Consider the following 21,753-nt stretch of genomic DNA (forward strand, 5'->3'; position numbering starts at 1 on the left):
ATATAAATTTTATTTATCATTGTTGTAGGTCTATGGTACGACAGTAGGAAAAAAAAATAAACCGGAGATCACGAGACAGAAGTCATAATATTACGAAAATAAATTCATAATATTATGAAAATAAATTCAAAGATTTACTAGAGAAAAGTCGTAGTATTATGAGAATAAAGTCATAAAATTATAAAGTAGTAATTTTACGTGATTTTCTTTTTTCTCGTGAAGTTATGACTTTATTCTTGTAATATTACGACTTTTTTTATCTTGTAAAGTTATGACTTTATTCTTGTAATATTACGACTTTTTTATCTTGTAAAGTTATGAATTTATTCTCGTAATATTACGACTTTTGTCTCGTAAAGTTATGACTTTATTCTTGTATTATTACGACTTTATTCAGGAAATCTCTGTTGTTTTTTCCTTCAATGTGGCCCTAATACTCCGTAGTACATTTGCTCTTTAGCCCTCACTGCATTAGACTTATATACTATATACTTAGACTGTTACCTTCATCACAATGCTCAAATGTTTTGCGGCTCCAGACAGATTATTATTATTTTTTTGCCTAAAATGGCTCTTTTGATAGTAAAGGTTGCTGACCCCTGGTCTATACAAATAAAATCTGACATCTAAATGATTCAAATATTATGTATATATCACTTCACATGCCCTGGCTGTAATACTGGTTACAGGCCAAACTGAACACTGATTAATATCCAGATTAATTCAGCACTAAAAATATTGTGTATGAACATTCAAACATGTAACTGATTTTATGACACATCCTGTTGAAATGGACTCGAATTCTGGAACAAACTTGGAAACACTGAAGAGACATCGATCCATGGACGACATACAAAATGCAAACGTAACAGATCAAACACAGTTTTGTGATCAACAGATCCGGTTTTAACTGTTCTTCTCCCAATCTGGAATGCCCAGTTCCAGTTTCAGGTGTAACGCAAGGCTACTGTATCGGTATCTGTTCATGTCACAAAGATATCTGTATTTGGATTATAGCCAAACCGTATATCAGACATTAGAAATTGTCTTGTCTGCTTCATTTTCGGCATTTAATTGTTTTGTATATATATATATACTGTATATATAATCTGATTACTTAATTACATTTCTTTACATATATTGTGTTTATATTGTAGCATGTGCACATACTGTAATTGACATGTTACGTACTCCTTTATTTCTATTTTCTTTGATTCTTTATGTTTATATAAGAGCAACTGTAATGCCCCAATTTCCCCCCGCAGATGAATAAAGTATTTCTAATTCTGATAATATTTTAATCATGTCCTTAAAATAATCCAACCATAAAGTATGATTTGTGTTTGAAAAAAAAAAAAAAAGTCTAAACTGAGATGAAATAAAAGCTGAGGCTGTAAATGGTCCAGGTAGAAATCACTGGTGAAAACGGGGAGGTTGGTGTAAAAGACAGAGTCAGAATGTATTTATCGCCTTAATGTGGCTTCTGGATCCAAGCTGGCCTCAGCCTTTCTTCCATCGGCATCTGACTGACCATTAGGTCTGTGTCTGTCTCCCCGTGATACTGGTAGGAATCATCGACCACTTTATTTACTGCCAATGGCAGCCAGGAGTGAATGAGACAGAGGCCCTGTTCACACCTGGTATTAACATGAGTCCTCAGTGATCCGATCACAAGTGACAAGACACATTAAGATCGGATCTTTCAGACCACATTCAGAGGTGGTCTGGGCCACATATGACCACATTCTTTTAGCAGTGTGTACGCGAATGCATCCTGGCCACATTAATGACCGCCTAATCATCTGATGTCCAGCTGGGCTCCGCGGGATCACCGCGCCCCTCAGGTGAATAAACGGGCAGACACGGGCGCTTGTCAGCATGGAAACGGCCTCTGTGCTCTACTGTATTCTGTCGGTACAAATGTATTTTATTAAAATATATCTTGTTTATAGGCTACATATCTACAGACTATCAGACTAGGCACGTAAAGTGCATAATTATCATACTGTCGGTGATGTGTCGGTGTTTTTGTTCCGCTGATTTGCGCGGAGCTGACACCCGACCATCCGACTGCCCGTTCTCTGTCCTCCCCGGCTCTCTGGAGCGCGGTACTGCGCTGTAGTACCGCGCTGTTGTACTGTGCTGTACCATGCTGTTGTACCGCAGGTCCACAGGGACCGCCGGTACAACAACCTTTTATTTTGATGTTAATACAATGTACCAGAATTCAGGAATATGTAGGATATTATTACTGACATTCATGTAATATTACGTCACAACGGCTGCTATATTAGCCGTGTGTTTACTACGTGTTTATTTGCATATAGAGCGGGGAAGTAAGATCGGATCACAAGTGGTCACTGAAGACGCATGTGGAGACACATTATAATGCCAGGTGTGAACAGACGTACTTAGAGCTGTCCACTTGGGATCCGATCACTGAGGACGCATATTAATACCAGGACTGAACAGGGCCAGAGTGTAAATCATGGGTGTAAGCTACAACGTGATATCTATTCATAGTTTTCAGTCACGTGACTCGCGCATAGCCTGGAGGTCAAAACCAAGCCCCCAGAAAGAGCACAAGGCTGTCAAATCTTTATTTTTTACAATCAGCAAGTGTTTAGATCACCTCTCAAACAAGGAAAAACAAAGATATATATACAAACTGCAAGTCTTAGGCACCTGTGACCCATATACAGTACCTGCTGCGGTATTTCAATCATTTAAGTGGAAGTAGACAACTTTTCAGCTATCTAGCACGCTAGCTTATCAACTCCCTGGTCATAACAGCATCTAATAACTTTAACCACTGCTCATTTTAGAAACGTCACCGCAACAAAACCTCTTCTTTGTTTATGTAATGTGTGCTTATTGGTTTCCCATAAGCCTCGCTTTCACTGTATAATTCTGTCTGATACTGGGAAAATGTAGGCTTGTTAGCTCGCTATTATGCTAGCTACACCAGCTAACGCTGACAGCAAGTAACAAACATCTATGATCCATTGTCTGTTTGATAATCTAAACAAAGAACATGTTTTCTTGCGGTGGCCTTCCTAAAAATTAGCAGTGATGAAAGTTACTATATTCTGTTCTGATCAAGGAGTTGATAACCAGACAGCGTTAGCTAGCATAGCTTGCTAGTTGAAAAGTTGTCTCAGCTACGTCCCCGGAGCTGTACTTTGGTGATGTTTAGCTACATAACGTTATATCTTGTGGAGACTCCATCCCTTATACTGTCGCCAAGATGAAAGTGGAACGTCAGTTATCTGTACTTTCAATCTGGATGGGTCACTAGTCCTTTTGTTTGCGAGGTGAAGGACAAGAAATTAACGTTGGTTACTGCGGTCGAGCTAGCTGTCACTCGCAAAATGATTTAAATGGTTGAATGGTTAAATGAACTGGTTTGACCATGGAGACGGGAGAGACGTCTAGCTCGGTCGTAGTCGTTGTTTGCATGGGTGTTCAGTTGTAGTCAGTGTCAGTGTTGTCCGCTCTCGTCAGGGATGGCGGCACGTCTAATTTAATTGCATAAATCCACAATCCTCTGCTCTGGGTTTTGGTTCTGAGACGGTGCTGTAGAAACACAGTCCAGGCTCGTCTTCTCTTCGGTTTGTGCATCAAATTGAACAACAACTAACAGTGTTGTAAAAGCTGAGCTGTCGCTGGCGGACAGTGGATGGCAGCTTTGTTTTGCCCTCCAGGTGGGCGTTCCCATAGGGCCGTGACGTCACGTGAAAACTATGAATAACTGGGATGTGCAGGTAGCCTACAAGTCATGCATGTGACTAAATATAAGATCTCGACCTGGGCGGACACATATCCCCTTTGTTTATCCAGGAATTCACAGAACCATAGTTACCTTCCTAACTTATGTTGGCCCAAATCAGAACACACAAATATGGGTTGTTTTTAAACGCAATGATAAACAAGATATTTAGTCGTATGTTGGAGGAGTTTTTGCGTTCAAGTGTTGCAAGTAATCCAACTGTGATTGTCTATAAGCAGAAAAAGACCGGAGCCCCGAGCCCTCTCTCCATGTATTCATTTGAATACATGACCAAGCCAGAGCTACTCTGCGCACGTCTGTGGTAATGAGCAAGAATTTTGCTCATTACCTCCAACCCAGACTGGTGCACATCTGCTGTATTACCATACAATTATGTCATTTTCACAAAATAAATACTAATAAAAGATTAAAAAACTAATTGGCATGGCATTCACTGTAATGGATTACTTATGACGAGCAGATCTCTACAGCCTGATTTTCACCCCAAGTATACCTAATTGATTCGTAGAGAATGGGCTGCAACCATTGACTCTACTGTATATAAGAAGTGGATGTAGTCACCATGATGTCACCCATTGGTTTGTGGACTTCGGTTTTGAAGCCTTGACTTTGGCCATCGCCATCTTGACAGTCGATCCCGAATGCCGAACAAGACATTTTTAGGCGACTAAAATGTTGCAATTAGCTTTCATGAACTGAGAACACACCGTGAAAGGGTTAAAGTTCTAAGAAGACAGCGCTGCGTTACCCAACATATCCGCATATAACGTTTCCTATGATATGCTATTTTTCATGCGTTCTCCTACACTGTAAACCCCAATCCATCCATGAAACAAAATGTTATTGTTAAGTCTACACAAATGTTCAGGGCGACCGGGTCGCCAGGCAATCACAGGCTAGCGACCGGGCCGCCAGGCCATCACAGGCTGGTGACCGGGTCGCCAGTGACATCAAAACTTTATATTCACTTGACACAAACACTCATCCCTTGTGAGCTTAACATAATTTTTTAGCCAATATAGCCTAATTAGTTAGAGGTCAATTAACAACACATACATTGTGCACTTAGCATATAATTGGATAATTGAATGAACTAAAAAAGATGTTGCAAATATGTAGTTATTTTCTTGTTCAATAACGTGAAAAATTTGTGTTCACTTTACATAACAAACACATAACAAGAGTTGCAGAGTTATGCTGGACACAATTTTTTTGCTGTCTTAACATAAAACTACCACAATTTTTTTGTGTTTTTACCAACTTATTATTTTCTATTAGTCAAAGCAACATTCTATTTAAAGGCTGAGTACAACTCCATCTCTTTGTTTATGTAACTTAAAATATTTGAGTATAAATAAAAACATATATTTGTGTTATAATGTTTATGTCAATAAAACTTAAGTATTTAATGTTAAATGGCATATATTGTTAAGCTCAATGGACAGCATAGAAATTGTACACTATGTATACATTTTAGTAGTTGTTTTAACTTAAAAATTGGTGTAGCCCTTTGGGTGCCCCAGACAAAATTGAGATTTGGAAACCGCATCACACATCACAATGGCTTTAAGACAAAAATAAAGATTTTTTCTTTTTCATAAATAACTGCATTTCTTATAATCTAAATAAACAATTGGTCCCTGGTATTGTTGGTTTAAAAATGTCAAGTCAGTTCACTCTAACAATAGTTACAGGGGTAAAAAGTGTATTTCTTTCTTTCTTTATTTATTTGTTAATTTGTTACCTCAATTCAGAAAATGAGGAAGGGCATCTGACATTTTTTTCATTTAATTTTGTTTTCTAGAGGGTGCCGCTGAATTCCTAAACATTACTGATTCTTTCAACCTGGTGCAGCACATCTCTGGTTCAACTCATAACCGAGAACACGCCCTTGACCTCGTCTTTACTCTGGGCCTGAATATAAACTCCATCTCATTGATAGACCTCGTCTCTGACCATAAAGGTAATGTATTGGACTCCTGTATCCAGGCATAAGCAGTCTGTCCATGACCTTTTATGGTATACTATACTATGACTTTTCATGACATTTGTTATGACATACTATGCTACTACATACTATGACTTTTTTATAAGTTTTTCATGACATAATACACTTTGACTTTTTTAACATATATTTATTTAACTCAAAATGCAGTTAGAAAAACAGTATGTTGATTCTCTGTGGTCTAAAGAAAAGATGAATTAATTGGGTTTAATTTAATTAAAGTTTATTTTCATGGCTGAGTATTAAAAATCACATTAAATAATGGCTAATTGGAATATGAGCAGAACCTGCCCAGCCCAAGCTCTCTAAGAAGACGAGGAAAAACTCCTCCAAAGTCCTGAGGCCAGATGGAAAATGGGAAGAAACCTCGGGAAAGGCAATTCAAAGAGAGATCCCCTCTCCTCGAACGGCTGGGGGTGTTACAGGATCTGCAAAAAAAGGGCTGGAGTCGATCCCAGCTGACATTGGGCAAAAGTCGCCAGGCCATCACAGGCTAGTGACCGGGTTGCCAGGCCATCACAGTCTGGCGACCTGTCCAGGGTCGCCAGGCCATCACAGGCTGGCAACCGGGTCGCCAGGCCAACGTCGTTCAAACAGGACCACATGGGGCCGGCTCTGTAGCGCCAGCCTATCACAGGCCGATGACCTCGCCAGCCTATCACAGGCCGGCGACCTCGCCAGCCTATCACAGGCCGATGACCTCGCCAGCCTATCACAGGCCGGCGACCTCACCAGCCTATCACAGGTCGGTGACCTTGCCAGCCTATCACAGGCTGGCCGCCCCGGTTACTCACGTTCTTCCTGTCAAAGATAGAGCAGCATTAATACTTGGAAGATTGTATGGCGAGGACGTGTGTGTTCCGGATTGGTTCATCTGAGCCAATGGGTGATGCTTGAGCTGCTCCAGGGTCAGGCGCTTTTCAGGGTCTTCAGTCAGACACATTTGCAAGAAATCCTTGCAATCTGGTAAAAAAGAAGGAGAAGAAAGATGAAGGTGACGGCTACAGAGATCAATCAGAATGTGAACTAAAATGAACAGATTAGTGTCTGTTGACATGTTTGTGTATGTTTTTGTTACCTTTGGACATCCTCTTGTTGAACGTCATGCCGTATTCGAGGAACGCGATGGTCTAAAAAAATGTGTCCCTTGGAGCATTTGTAACAGGACCACTCCCATCTGGCGAGGCAAACACACTGGTGACCTGTCCAGGGTCGCCAGGGCATCACAGGCTGGCGACCAGTCTCCAGGCCATCACAGGTTGGCGACTGGGTCGCAAGGCCATCACAGGCTGGTGACCGGGTCGCCAGGCCATCACAGGCTGGTGACCGGGTCGCCAGGCCATCACAGGCTGGCGACCGGGTCGCCAGGCCATCACAGGTTAGCGACCGGGTCGCCAGGCCATCACAGGCTGGTGACCGGGTCGTCAGGCCATCACAGGCTAGTGACCGGGTCACCAGGCCATCACAGGCTGGTGACCGGGTCGCCAGGCCATCACAGGCTAGCGACCGGGTCTCCAGGCCATCATAGGCTGGCTACCGGGTCGCCAGGCCATCACAGGCTGGCTACCGGGTCGCCAGGCCATCACAGTCTGGTGACCGGGTTGCCAGGCCATCGTCGTTCAAACAGAACCATATGGGGCCGGCTCTGTAGTGCCAGCCTATCACAGGCCGGTGACCTCGCCAGCCTATCACAGGCTGGCCGCCCCGGTTCCACACGTTCTTCCTGTCAAAGAGAACACAGCATTAATACTTGGAAGACTTGAGTATCGTATGGCGAGGACGTGTGTATTCCGGGTTGGTTTATCTGAGCCATGGGTGATGCTTGAGCTGCTCCAGGGTCAGGCGCTGTTTGGGGTCTTCAGTCAGACACATTTGCAAGAAATCCTTGCAATCTGGAGAGAAAGAAGGAGAAGAAAGATGAAGGTGACGGCTACAGAGATCCATCAGTGAACTAAAATGAACAGATTAGTTTCTGTTGACATGTTTGTGTATGTTTTTGTTACCTTTGGACATCCTCTCGTTGAACGTCACGCAATTTTCGAGGAACGCGAGGGTCTCAAAAAATGCGTTCCTGTGGAGCGTATGAAACAGGACCACTCCAACCTGCCACGCTGTGGTCGGGCCGGCACTGTAGCCTTGACCATTGTACCACTCCGGAGGGATGTAATTAAAGGTACCTAGAATACACAGACATAATGATAAGACGTTGAGGAGGAGGAGGAGGAGGAGGAGCTTTCTTTAAACGTAAAAGTCACGGATGGGTAAGTTAGTGAAGAGCAGGAGTAGAAGCTAGACATCTTACCGTAGTAGTCGCGGTAATTGGCTCCTCTCTTCACGAAGCAGCTCAGTCCAAAGTCAATGAGGCGAACTCGCGGGACGTCCGAGCCGGTCTCGATCAAGATATTTTCCACCTTGATGTCCCGGTGAAAGATGCTCTTATCCTCAAGATCAATTAATGCATCAACCAGCTGTTTCAGGATGATCTGAGAAACAAAAAGAGAGAGATGAAGGATCGTAGAGGAGGGTGCTTTGACATTTCTTCATGGCTGTTACTCAGCGGGCTACCTCCGGGTCTGAGAAGTGACGCCAACGTGGAAGTGTGATTACTTTGGTGAGGACAATGTACAATAATGACTAGAAATGATGGTCAAAATAATCCCCTCAAGTTCGTGTACAACGTTTAAAACACACACAAGATCCTCCAGCAGCTTACCTTGGCCTCTTCCTCTTTTAAGGAGCCTCCCTTTGACCAGATGTACGTGAACAAGTCCATGCAGGGGACTGGTCTCTCCAGCACCAGGATCAGCTCCTGTTCCAGATCGTACCAGTCCAGTAGGGACACAGGTGCCGAGGAGGCCGCTGAGCCACTTGTATTGGCCGCCAGTTTCAACAAGATGGCGACCTCCACAGAGAGCGTATTCCCATGCTCGTCCTGAAACATCACAACAAAGAGGAGGATGAGTGAGAGAAGCTCCACAGAGAAGCAGGATTCATCCAGAATACACCCAATAAGAGAGTGCAATGTTGAATACAGCACATCTTAACTCACCACGTGTTTGATGCACTGATTGTCGCTCGGGATGTATTTGATGGCAACCTACGAGACACAAACTTTGTCAGCACTTCCTGTCCATACTGTGTGTGTGTGTGTGTGTGTGTGTGTGTGTGTGTGTGTGTGTGTGTGTGTGTGTGCGTGTGTGTGCAAACGTGTGTGTGTAATACTTACAGGCAAATTATCTGCTTTGCGATATCCAGCAAACACAGATCCACACCCTCCTTCGCCGAGCTTCTCTTGCTGTTGATATTTGTCCTCGAATGCAGCTATAAAAACAAACAAGGTTTAGTTTTAATAGAGTTGTGAGGAACACTGACTACATGTTACTGAAGCTCTGGGGTGGATTCATACACAGAATGGCCTACGCTGCTATTTACAGGGACCCCATATTGACCAGATTATTTTAATTAGTTAAAAAAAACAAAAAAATGTTCCCTTATTGGCCCACAAGAAACATAAAAAAAATGAAGAGGGACACATGTACCCAATCAACTGACCTTATGAGCCTGGTCCGATGATGTGACCAGGTTCATGAGGTCAATTTGGTTTTCAAATAATACGTCACTACTGGACAGAATAGTGGCAAAATGTCAAAAAGAAAATATGATCACGGAGCACAAAAACAAACAGCACAAGGTCTGAAAGAACACCGTGACCAGAATCTACTAAAGAAAACCCCTAAATGGACGAGTTATGACGAGGTTTAGATTAAAGGCTGTCTCAATGAGGTTGTATACGCCAGTGTTCCCCCACTGTGTACGTGTGGGCTGTGAAATATAACTGGCACGCTTTTATACATGACACTAAATGACTTTTTTCTGGTAACATTAAAGCATGATGAGTAAGGTTGGGGGGGGGCATACAAAGAGTAGCTCAGGGGCCCCTGAACACTTTAATCCGCCTCTGCTTAAGCTCTAATATGAATTTTACACTTAACATAAAGCCAAACCTGACATGTATCACTCACCTCTTTGCACACGTACGGGCAAATTGTGTGCGGTGTTCAGTTTGCCGTCCTCGGACTCTGTCAGGTCTGGTCTCTGCTTCTTCTTTCTCTTACCGCCTCTCTTGCTCTCATCTTCCGCAGATGAGATACGGTTTTCTACAGATGAGAAAAGAAAAACAGAGGGACATCAGCTTGTTGACAGTCACAGGACCTAACGTGGACAATAAGTCCTCCAAACTAAATGACAACACAGACCGTCATTCTGTGACTTCCAATATGACACATTGGAGTCTTTTCTGCCCTGCTGCCTCTCAGTTAAAGGAATAGCTCGTCATTTCTTTTCACACTTTGCTATTGTATATAGTATGATATTATTATTCTATGTTCATATTTTATATTTTCTAAACTAGTTGTAGTAGTCTGTCATATTTATAGTGTATTCTATCTATCTATCTATCTATCCATCTCATTTTCTATTCTTAATCTTAGTACTTATATTTCTTTACATATACTGTATATTGTGTTTATATTATATATTATATTGTAGCATTATGTACATAATTTACAAGTTACATACTCCTTTATTTCTATTTTCTCACATTCCTTATGTTCATACAAGAGCAACTGTAACGCCCCAACGTCCCCCCGGGGATCAATAAACTATTTCTGATTCTGATTCTGAAGCTGGAGTTGAGCTGTGGCTACTCTAACTTAGCCTAACTTAGCCTAACTTAGTCTAATTTAGCCTAATTTAGCCTAACTTAGCCTAACTTAGCCTAATTTAGCCTAATTTAGCCTAACTTAGCATAATTTAGCCTAATTTAGCCTAACGTAGCATAATTTAGCCTAATTTAGCCTAACGTAGCCTAATGTAGCCTAACTTAGCCTAACTTAGCCTAACTTAGCATAAAGACTCGTGAGGCTGGGGGAAACAGTTAGCCTTGCTCTGTCCAAAGTAAAATAAAATACACCCTCCAATTCAAACTACTATTTCTCTCTGTCCTCTGGTGGTATCTATCCATGCAGATATACTCTATCTGTCTCCATCCTAATACAATGGAGTGGAATGCAGTTTAGTTTGTGGTGCTCACAGCATTGAAGCAGTTAACGGCAACATCTATTTCCAAACACAGGGTCCTTGTTACTCTGGACAATCCACGAGCCTCACTGTGAACACGTTCTATTGGAACAACCTTCTACCAAAGAAATAGAAACTATGGTGTGTTCAGTGGATCATCTATTCCATCCAGGACAATATTGTTGGAAAGAGATGTTGCTTTTAAATGTTCACGTCATTTGTCGATGCTGTGAGCACCAAAATGGAATACCGTTTACCTCTGTTGCACTGGGGTGAATGCAAAAATCTCATAGACAGATATTTAAAAACCTGGAGGGTCAAAGTTCCAAACTATCTGCATAAATAGATACCACTAGAGGGAAGTGAGGATTTGTTTTTCTTTGTAATTTAGGTGAACTGATGTCTATTTAGATCAAGATACCAAAAACCCTGTAGATGGGTATTTCTGTGAAAGATCTGAGTACAACTTCCACCTGGTGTTCAGTAGATGATGATGGTATACACTCCCAACAGCAGTTTCACATGATCAGCTTACCTCTGTGAACGTCCACTGAAGAGGACGGTCCTGCTTCGTCTTCTCTGGCTGTCCTCTTCAATAGTCTCACACAGACATCGTCCTCAGAGCTGTCTGGGTGTTCACCTTCAGAGACCCTTGTCGTGTGCTGCCAGACGGTCTTTATGTCAGGACATGCCTTCCTTTTAGGCCTCCCAGTCGTCCTAGTCCTATCCATTGCAGGCGCTGAACTTGGTTCTGACGTGCTAGGGAGCTCTACGAATTAGAAAAACACAGTGGAACAAATTGTATTTTTTAAAATGTATTTCCTGGTATTAACTCTGAATTAGTGCTTACACTTAACATAAAGCCAAACCCGACATGTATCACTATCTACTGACCAAATCGCACGTGTGCGGGCACATTTTGTGGGGTGCTCAGTTTGTCATCTCTGGTCTCTGTCAGGTCCAGGTCTGGCTTCCTCTTCTCTTCACAGTCGGTAAGCATACTCTTACCGACTCTCTTGCTCTCATCCTCCACAGATGAGATGAGGTTTTCTACAGATGAGAAAAAAACAGAGGAACATCAGCTTGTTGACAATCACAAGACCTAACGTGGACAATAAGTCCTCCAAACTAAATGACAACACTGACCGTCATTCTGTGACTTCCAAAATGACAAATTTGAGTTGTTTCTGCTCTGCTTTCTCTTAGTTAAAGGTCCCATATCATGCTAATTTTCAGGTTCATACTTGTATTTTGTGTTTCTAATAGAACATGTCTACATGCTGTAATGTTCAAGAAACACATTATTTTCCTGGTACTGTCAGACTGAATATACCTGTAATTACTTTCTGTCTGAAACGCTCCGTTTTAATACATTTCAATGGAATTGCAACGGAATTGCGTTGCTAAGCAACAGTTTTGGTCCATGTTTACTTCCTGTCAGCTGATGTCATTCACATACACTGCAACAGGAAATAAACTGGGATACATTTATAATGTTTAAGTTTAAATCTTTGAAATGGTCTAAATATTGTAGATTTGTGACATCACAAATGGACAGAAATCCTGACGGTTTGTTTCAAACGCACAATTTCTGAATACAGGCTGTGTGTATTTCTCCCTATATTGAGCGTTTTGATAAGAGTATTTATATATCACTTAAACCTGCTTTATAATGTAAAAGACCTGAAAATCTCACTTTCTACAATATGGGACCTTTAAAGTAATAGCTCATCATTTCTTTTCCCACTTTGCTATTGTATATAGTATGATATTGTTATTCTATGTTCATATTTTATATTTTCTAAGCTAGTTGTAGTAGTCTGGCATATTTATAGTGTATTCTAACATATTCATTATATCTATCTATCTATCTGTCTGTCTGTCTGTCTGTCTGTCTGTCTATCTGTCTATCTATCTATCTATCTATCTATCTATCTATCTATCTATCTACCTATCTATCTGTCCATCTATCTATCTATCTATATATCAACTTCCACCTCTGTGTGAACCTGGTGTTCAGTAGATAATGATCCCAACAGAAGTTTCACATGATCAGCTTACCTCTGTGAACGTCCACTGAAGAGGACGGTCCTGCTTCGTCTTCTCTGGCTGTCCTCTTCAATAGTCTCACAAGCTCATCGTGCAGAGAGGTGTATGGGTGTTCACCTTCAGAGACCCTTGTCCTGTGCTGCCAGTCAGTCTTTGTGTAAGGACAGGTCCTTCTTTTAAGCCTCGTAGTCGTCCTAGTCCTATCCATTGCAGGCGTTGAACTTGGTTCTGACGTGCTAGGGAGCTCTACGAATTAGAAAAACACAGTGGAACAAATTGAAATTGTAATTTTTAAAAATGTATTTCAAGGTATTAACTCTGAATTAGTGCTTACACTTAACATAAAGCCAAACTCGACATGTATCACTATCTACTGACCTCTTTGCACATGTGTGGGCACATTTTGTGCGGTGTTCAGTTTGTTGTCCTTCGTCTCTGTCAGTCGTCTGTCGTCCTCTGCAGATGAGATGAGGTTTTCTACAGATGAGAAAAAAAACAGAGGAACATCAGCTTGTTGACAGTCACAGGACCTAACGTGGACAATAAGTCCTCCAAACTAAATGACAACACAGACCGTCATTCTGTGACTTCCAATATGACAAATATGAGTCTTTTCTGCTCTGCTGCATCTTAGTTAAAGGTCCCATATAGTAAAAAAGTGAGATTTTTAGGTCTTTTATATTATAAAGCAGGTTTAAGTGCTATATAAATACTGTTAAACTATCAAAACGCTCAATATACAGGCATATTCAGGCAGACAGTATAAGAAAAATAAAGTTTTTTTTTAACATTACAGCATGTAAACATGGTCTATTAGAAACACAAAATACAAGTATGAACCTGAAAATGAGCCGTTATGGGACCTTTAAAGGAATAGCTTGTCATTTCTTTTCACACTTTGCTATTGTATATAGTATGATATTGTTATTCTATGTTCATATTTAATATTTTCTAAGCTAGTTGTAGTAGTCTGGCATATTTATAGTGTATTCTATCTATCTATCTATCTATCTATCTATCAACTTCCACCTCTGTGTGAACCTGGTGTTCAGTAGATGATGATGGTATACACTCCCAACAGCAGTTTCACATGATCAGCTTACCTCTGTGAACGTCCACTGAAGAGGACAGTCCTGCTTCGTCTTCTCTGGCTGTCCTCTTCAATAGTCTCACAAGGGCATCGTGCAGAGAGGTGTCTGGGTATTCATCTTCTGAGACCTTTGTCCTGTGCTGCCAGTCAGTCTTTGTGTAAGGACAGGTCCTCCTTTGAAGCCTCCTAGTCTTCCTAGTCCTATTCATTGCAGGCGCTGAACTCATTTCTGACGGAGCTCTACGATTCAGAAAAACACAGCGGAACAAATGGAAATTGTATTTTTTTTTAAGTATTTCCAGGTATTAAGTCTGAATTAGTGCTTACTCCTAAATAAGTCATATTAACGTGAGTGACTGGATTTTTCACTTACCTCAACTTGTTCCAAGAGCCGGAGAAGAGAGAGAGTTAGTGTCCTCTGCTGAGTCTGTCAATGATAAAGTTTCTAAGACGTTTCTAACAGCACAACTCTCAGAGCAACGAGATGTGTCTGAGTGTGTCTAAATGTGTCACTGTGTCTGTGTCCTGAGCTTCTAAGGAGTGTTGGAATGTTGTCATTATGATGTTATAAGGGCATCACAGCCAAGTTCTTTCCGGAATATGCAAATGAGTGTTTAGAATAAGTTGTGTATGTGTATATATCTGAATTACGTTGCTAGGCAACAGTTTGGGTCCATGTTTACTTGTCAGCTGATGTTATTAACATCCACTGAAACAGGAAATAAGGATTTTTAATACTCAGCCGTGAAAATAAACTTTAATTAAATTTAAACCCAATTAATTCATCTGTTCTTTAGACCACAGAGAATCAACATACTGTTTTTTTAACTGCATTTTGAGTTAAAAAAAATATATGACAAAAAAGTCAAAGTGTATTATGTCATGAAAAACTCAAAAAAAGTCATAGTATGTAGTATCATGGTATGTCATAACAAATGTCATGAAAAAGTCATAGTATAGTATACCATAAAAGGTCATGGACAGACTGCTTATGCCTGGATACAGGAGTACAATAGATTACCTTTATGGTCAGAGACGAGGTCTATCAATGAGAGGGAGTTTATATTCAGGCCCAGAGTAAAGACGAGGTCAAGGGCGTGTTCTCGGTTATGAGTTGAACCAGAGACGTGCTGCACCAGGTTGAAAGAATCAGTAATGTTTAGGAATTCAGTGGCATAATGGTTTGATGGGTCATCAACATGGATATTAAAATCCCCTACAATAAAAATGATATCATGATTGAGGACAATGGAAGAAAGGAATTCAGAAAATTCATCTAAAAAGCTGTTATTTGGTTTTGATCTCAAAACACTGAAAGTTGTCAGTAGTGATTTGTTTACAGTTAAATGGTTGCTGTAGGCAACAGCAAGGCCTCCAACTTGGTCCGTGCACCTCGGGGCACGGCTGGTTTAAGGCATAGGCCTTATAGGCGGTTGCCTAGGGTACCACCTTCTGGGGGGTGCTGGTCACACTCTAAAAAATAAAATAAAGAAAGAAAGAAATACACTTTTTACCCCTGTGACTCTCGTTAGAGGGAAACTGACTTTTAAACCACTTTTAAACCAACAATACCAGGGACCAATTGTTTTATTTATATTATAGTAAATACAGCTATTTATGACAAAGCCATTGTGATGTGTGTTGCGGTTTCCAAATCTGCAGGCACAGCGGAACATTTTACAAAGGAAGAGTAAACTATATTAGACAAATATGAAGAAGTTATTGTAGCGGTGCACAGAATGATGTCCCACAGGCTCAGTCTAGTGCTACACATTTATTTAGGATGTTCTGCAAAATGTAAAATAATGCTTTAGGTTGACATCGCTACACAGTGCATTCTACTTCTAACTAGTACACAGAGATTCTCATTATCTCACGTATTCACAAGAACAGTAACAAAATGCCAGAAATGCACAAAATCAAAGATTACACCATCTCTAACTCTTTAGAGTGTCATATATCGAAATAATTCCTGTTTAAATAACCTTAGCTCAGCAGCATAACACCATATTTCTTATATTTCTTAATAAACAGTAAACAACAACATAAACAGTAATCATAGCAGCGGGAGGGCTCCCTCACATGAGGGCTCATTGTCAAAGCTCCCAGCGCCCCGCGCTACTACTAATGTTACCATGGCGACTGTAACCCTGTATTAGCTGCTAGCTAACTGGCTAAATTGAAGCAGCAAAACAGACGCTAACACACGCTAAACATTCACTGAACTGAACACAGCGTCACCGAAGTACAGTGTAAACATTACCCTAACACAGAATTGCTAACTAACATCACCAGCTTACCTGCAAAATGTAAAATAATGCTTTAGGTTGACATCGCTACACAGTTTATTCTACTTCTAACTAGTACACAGAGATTCTCATTATCTCACGTATTCACGCGAGACTTCCCTGTGACGCTCCCTTCACATACACGGCTTCTGTAGCGACACTGCCACCTACTGGTGATCTACTGGCACAACACCCTAATAATGACACTGGCAATAAATAACACTGTACCCTAAATTATAACCACATTGAACTCTTTCTTCTTATAAACACATATGAAACATTACAAACTCTCTTCACTTGCATTACACCCAAGAAATGGTTCTCTTTTATAACCTACACATGACTGATTATGCCACATTATACACATAATCCAGACTAACAGTAACACAATTGGAGCTGCCACAAGCAGGAAAAACAGCTGGCAGAAGAAAAAGATGCCGATGTGTGAATGCGAAAAATTAACAGACTTATTCATTTAAGGGAATACTCAAAAGTCAGATATTATCATCTAAATATTTAGTTTTTGGAAGAGTAATGGATGAAAGGATTACAGTTAATTATGCCTTATATCACCGAGTTTGCTGTATGACTATTTCAACCTTGTTTCAGCTGCGTCCCCGTCTCCAGCGGTGCGAAACGAACTCAAGAGCAAGTAAAAAAAATAAAATATAAAAACATCATTCAAAGTGGTAAACACCCACCGCATTAATCCAGCTGTCCTTCCTGCATCTGTCAGTTTAAACTGTGTTGTTTTTAGTCTGGATTATGACTTAAAGGTCACCTATTATGCTAAATGCACTTTTTCATGTCTTTTAAACATCAATATCTATCCCCAGTGTGTCTACAGGCCACCATAGTATCATAAAAGACCATCCTCTCTTTTTCTCCTGCTCCGTTTGTCCGGAAATGGGTGTAGAAAATCACTTCGCAGATTTTCCTTCTCTTCTGACGTCATTAGAGAATTGCAAGCCATGTAAGGGTTTCCTGGTCGAACCAGAGCAGAACCTTCAGTAGCTGACCCCGCCCCCCACACTCTCAACCGAACTATGAGCAAAGTAGCTCCTGTTAGTCTGCAAGAACCAGCAGAACAGGCTTCATGTACTCCCATCATCTAAATATAACATGTTCTTTCACAAAGGCTTCATGTAATTACACTGTTTAAACAGCTGACATTTATATATTATATATATTTGATGTCATGCATGTAGAAGAGTACAGGTAGTAAATAGTGACTTGTAAGCAACACAACACATTTCTGTTTCACAGTCAAACTTTATTTGAGTAGACAGATGACAATATTAATTATTCACAGCATTTGTAATCATCCCACCTGTTAGTTAGTTATGTTGACATGGTACAGGAGAAAGTCTTTCAGCTCCAGTACACTACGGTAACACACGGTCACTTTATTGCTGACTGCACATATGTACATATTACATTTATTTATTTATTTATTGCACAGTCTACATTTATTTATTGACGGACTGTACACACTATGTTCACCCATTCACTCTGTATTTTTTATATCTCTATTATTGTCTTTATCATTTTTGTATACCTTTACCTCTCCTGTGATTCACTCTGTTTGCTGATGTTGCTGCTTTGACACCTGAATTTCCCTCCGGGGATTAATAAAGGTTCATCTTATCTTATCTTATCTTAAACTAAGCTCCGGTGGTCTGTAGTCATGGTAACACAGAGACAGCTCCTACAGTAAATAATATACCATTACTCTGATCTTCCATACATTTATCAGGTGTCTTTTACCAGAAATAATGAACTGACTACTGTTTCACATCTTCTATTTTCCAACCTGATGTTCGCTGTGTTTACACACCGTGTTATAGCGGTAGCATGTAGCTAACTCGTTAGCATGTAGCTACATGCTAACGGGTTAGCTCTGTATCTCCATGTAAACAACTATTTGCTCACTGATAATGTTTTCTTCTCCTCTGGGATGATTCTGTCGGTCATTTCTCACAGATGGACCTGTAAAGACAGACGTAAAACAGAGTGTGTGTTTACGGTTTACAGAGTTGATGCATGAGGTAAACACTGAGCTAACTAACAGAGATATAAATAGTATTATTTACCTGAGAGAAACCGTCAGGAAAACCTGGAATCTGAACCGCAGATGTTGTTCATTTGTCGCCGATTTCTGATCAGATTCCACCGGTAACGTGCGCTGGGTGAAGTTTCTGGTTTATAAACTTTAAAGTGGTTTATAAGCTCTATTCTAGCTGCCTCTCCCTCTCCTTACTGTCAGAGCTACAGGCAGCTCTCTCTCTCTGTCCGTGACGTTGTGTTGTTGAGGACGTTTGATTGACAGAAACGCTGACCAATCAGAGCAGAGTGGGAGGAGACAGGCTGTAAATCAGGATCTCTCAGACAGAGGCTAAATGCAGGCTGAGTGAGAGACACTATGAGAAGAATAAAGTTTTTTTTGAACATTGCAGCATGTAAACATGTTCTAGTGCAACATGAACCTGGAAATGAGCATAATATGAGACCTTTAAATTTCTTTATATGTGTGTAATATTACCATACGATCCCCGCACCGAGCTCTGATTGGTCAGTAGGCCGTGCTTTTATACGAGTTGATCTCTTATCTGGAACATAACCTGCTCCGGAGCAGGTTAGCTGTTCAGCATCAGTTATCATGGTGATCTACCCCGGTAAGAAGTGATCCACCTTCGTAGGACGGAAAACCCTGAAGGGGGTAACCCTGAAGTTACCTCGCTATAACGCCAAATCCTGCTTCTAGTACAGGTCTCTGGTGTTAGTTAAGTATGTAACAAAAGTAAGGTAAACTAGGTCAGCGTTGACTTTTGGTTTCACATGGTACATGAACGGCGCTCTCCTGGGTGAAAGTCCTGTGTTTGTTTGACCCATTCATCCACCCTGACCTCCTCCCTACACAGACTTTGTTGCTCTTACGTCACCTGTCTTCCTTAGAGGCAGCCCTGCATGTCCTGGCTCGTGATTACGTGGGTTAATATATGAATTATAGTGCATTACTTTTCTTAGGTATAAGTGTGAACCATGAATGAGAACAGCCTGAACTACCAGGAACTATGTCACTCTGTTTTCCATTGGCGGGAATCACTTTAATGCCTTTTTGCTTGAAATTTTAGTCGGACATATAATCTTCAGTGGTTAACTTTAGTTTAAAGTTTGAAGTTTGAAGAACATGTGGCTAGTAAATGTCGTGCTATATTATGTATTAATGGTGTAAGAGTAGATGTGTGTTGTTTCTTTCTATGCTGGATGTCTCAGTGGAGAAATTAACTCAACCACACTGATCTAACAGCACACAGTAGACAGGCTCTGCTTCTGTACTGTACTGTGTGAAGGAAGTGGACCACACCTCAGAGGGAAAGAGGGTAGAAAACATCCTCAGTAAACAGCCTGAGAGCAGGAAACCCTCTCTCTGTTCTCTCTGGCCCTGACCTGACACTGTTTCACTTCCATCTGTGTGCTGAGCCGGCACACACTAAAGGCCTGGGCAGAGTTGGGTCTATATTTAAACAATAGCACACTCCCCTCACTCTTTATGAACTCTGATAGAACAGTACACTTACTTTGTACATCTGTCCAAGGCTCAGAAAGGAATTTTCTTTGTCATGACTGCTTCCTCAGTTGTGTTTTTTCGCCCATTCTGCTTCTCTGTCCTTCCTTCCAGCCACATTCTTATATAGTATTGCCATTCTCCCTTCATCCACCAGATGCCCTCAGACTTTCCTCATCCTGGTCACCTGACTCCCACATCCTCCTCCTCACCTGTCCCTCACCATTTCCCAAAAATACAGAGTAGAGATATTGACTTTGATGATGGTGATAGTGCCAACAGTTGACCCCATATGACATGACCCCACACTGGCCTCCCACTTGTAACCTTTGCCAGACGTGTTCACTGGGACCAAGCCGGATGCCGGTGACTGAACCTGGGTGGTTTGCCCCTGTGCCGATACTGGCACCCTTACATCCACTACTACTTTAGCAAGACTCGGTCCAAACCGAGTATCTGTCTGGACCGTATATGGTCAGTATGTGAATTTGTGGGTAAATTGTTACACAAGTAGTCAGAGGTCATGTCTATAATGTTTTGTGAACAGTTTTTTTTCCACTTATATCTTAATGTTTGATTGAAAGACAACTTATAATGAAGCAAATGATATTAAGTAATAGTGAATGGTAACATTAGTATTACTAGATAATATAAGATATGATAGATAGAATGACTAGAGTAATTATTTGTCATTATATTATACATTCTATACAAGGTGAAAGGTATCAGCATGACATACAGTATGCAAGGTTAAAAGTATTTCAGTTTTATATTAAAGCATGTGTATCAAAAGCATTCATCATATAAGTGGTGTGCAACAATATATACATACTTCGCGAAGGTTCATGTCATCACTGACGTTGTTGCTGCCGTATTTATTCCTAGATGGAGTGTTAATGGAGCAGCTACAATGTTAGCATAGCCTGGCACTGATCGATCCAAACTCCATTCAGAATACAAGCATTTTAAAAGTTGTTTTCTTGTTGTGTTGCGGACAGACCCGACAAAGCATGAATTCAGACTTTTTACTAATCAGCATCATAATGCCGTTATTTCGGCATCATTTTGATCTGTTTATTGCAATTCAATCCCAGCACAGTCTGTTTATTTTGGGTTCATACCGCAGTAGCGATGTGTGGCTTGCTAGATACAGATACAGTATGTGAATACAGCTCGCCGCCAGGTGACGTTATGAACCCAGACACAAAGGCGTTTGGTTTTCTGACATATCTGGGACTTCCACAACATGTACAAAGCAGCAGCAGTGGTTATTTCTGGAGGAAAACGAGGCGAAAATTTGCTTCGAGCTTGGAGTGAATGCACGGTAACACAATACGAAGCACAACGTAACGTAACTTAAAAGAACATAAACAACAGCACATGCACAACAACAGCTCTATGTAATGATTCATTGAACCACTGACACGCTCCCCAGAAAACATAAACACAGAACTGTTCTCCGCCTTTTCATTTTGAATGAGCAACGGCCAATGAGGAAACTCCAACAGTCGGCCGACCAATCCTGTAACTTCATCACTCAGTCAGTCACTCAGTGACAGACTTTTGCATTTGTAGGGCTGGCCCTCTGAGGTCCAGCCAAAAATACCTGTCCAAGGGGCTGATCACACTGAGACGCATTGCTAGAAACGCTGCGCCAGCAAAACCATTGTTTTCCTATATATGGTATGGCGCGCCAACCATGCACTCCTCTCTTGCGGCACGTTTCTCTAGCGGCTTTTAGACGTGCATTAAAAACTTAAATATTCTCAACTTTTCAGTGCTTGGCCCTGGCAGCCAATCAAATCAAGCAAGAGGCGGGCTTTACTACTTTACCACTTCCTTCGTGTTTTGGTGATTTGGCTAGCTAGCTGTTGGGCTGTGAGA

General features: G+C 41.1%; 1 protein-coding gene across 2 annotated transcripts in view; it reads right to left on the reverse strand.

Annotated features, from left to right (window-relative positions):
* The window catches only part of LOC119503645, a 56,365-nt gene extending 41,918 nt beyond the window's left edge, over nucleotides 1-14,447 (reverse strand). For both annotated transcript variants that reach the window (XM_037795528.1, XM_037795520.1), the window contains exons 1-6: nucleotides 14,387-14,447; nucleotides 14,027-14,253; nucleotides 13,302-13,400; nucleotides 12,936-13,169; nucleotides 11,769-11,924; nucleotides 11,410-11,643 (exon numbers count right to left, since the gene is read on the reverse strand). In XM_037795528.1, coding sequence (XP_037651456.1) covers nucleotides 11,410-11,643; nucleotides 11,769-11,924; nucleotides 12,936-13,169; nucleotides 13,302-13,400; nucleotides 14,027-14,240 — 937 coding nt within the window. In that variant the 5' untranslated portion in view covers nucleotides 14,241-14,253; nucleotides 14,387-14,447. The remainder of the gene's footprint in view (nucleotides 1-11,409; nucleotides 11,644-11,768; nucleotides 11,925-12,935; nucleotides 13,170-13,301; nucleotides 13,401-14,026; nucleotides 14,254-14,386) is intronic.
* Between the last annotated feature and the right edge of the window lie 7,306 nt (nucleotides 14,448-21,753).

This window comes from Sebastes umbrosus, chromosome 2, assembly GCF_015220745.1.
Source record: "Sebastes umbrosus isolate fSebUmb1 chromosome 2, fSebUmb1.pri, whole genome shotgun sequence".
Lineage (NCBI taxonomy): Eukaryota > Metazoa > Chordata > Actinopteri > Perciformes > Sebastidae > Sebastes > Sebastes umbrosus.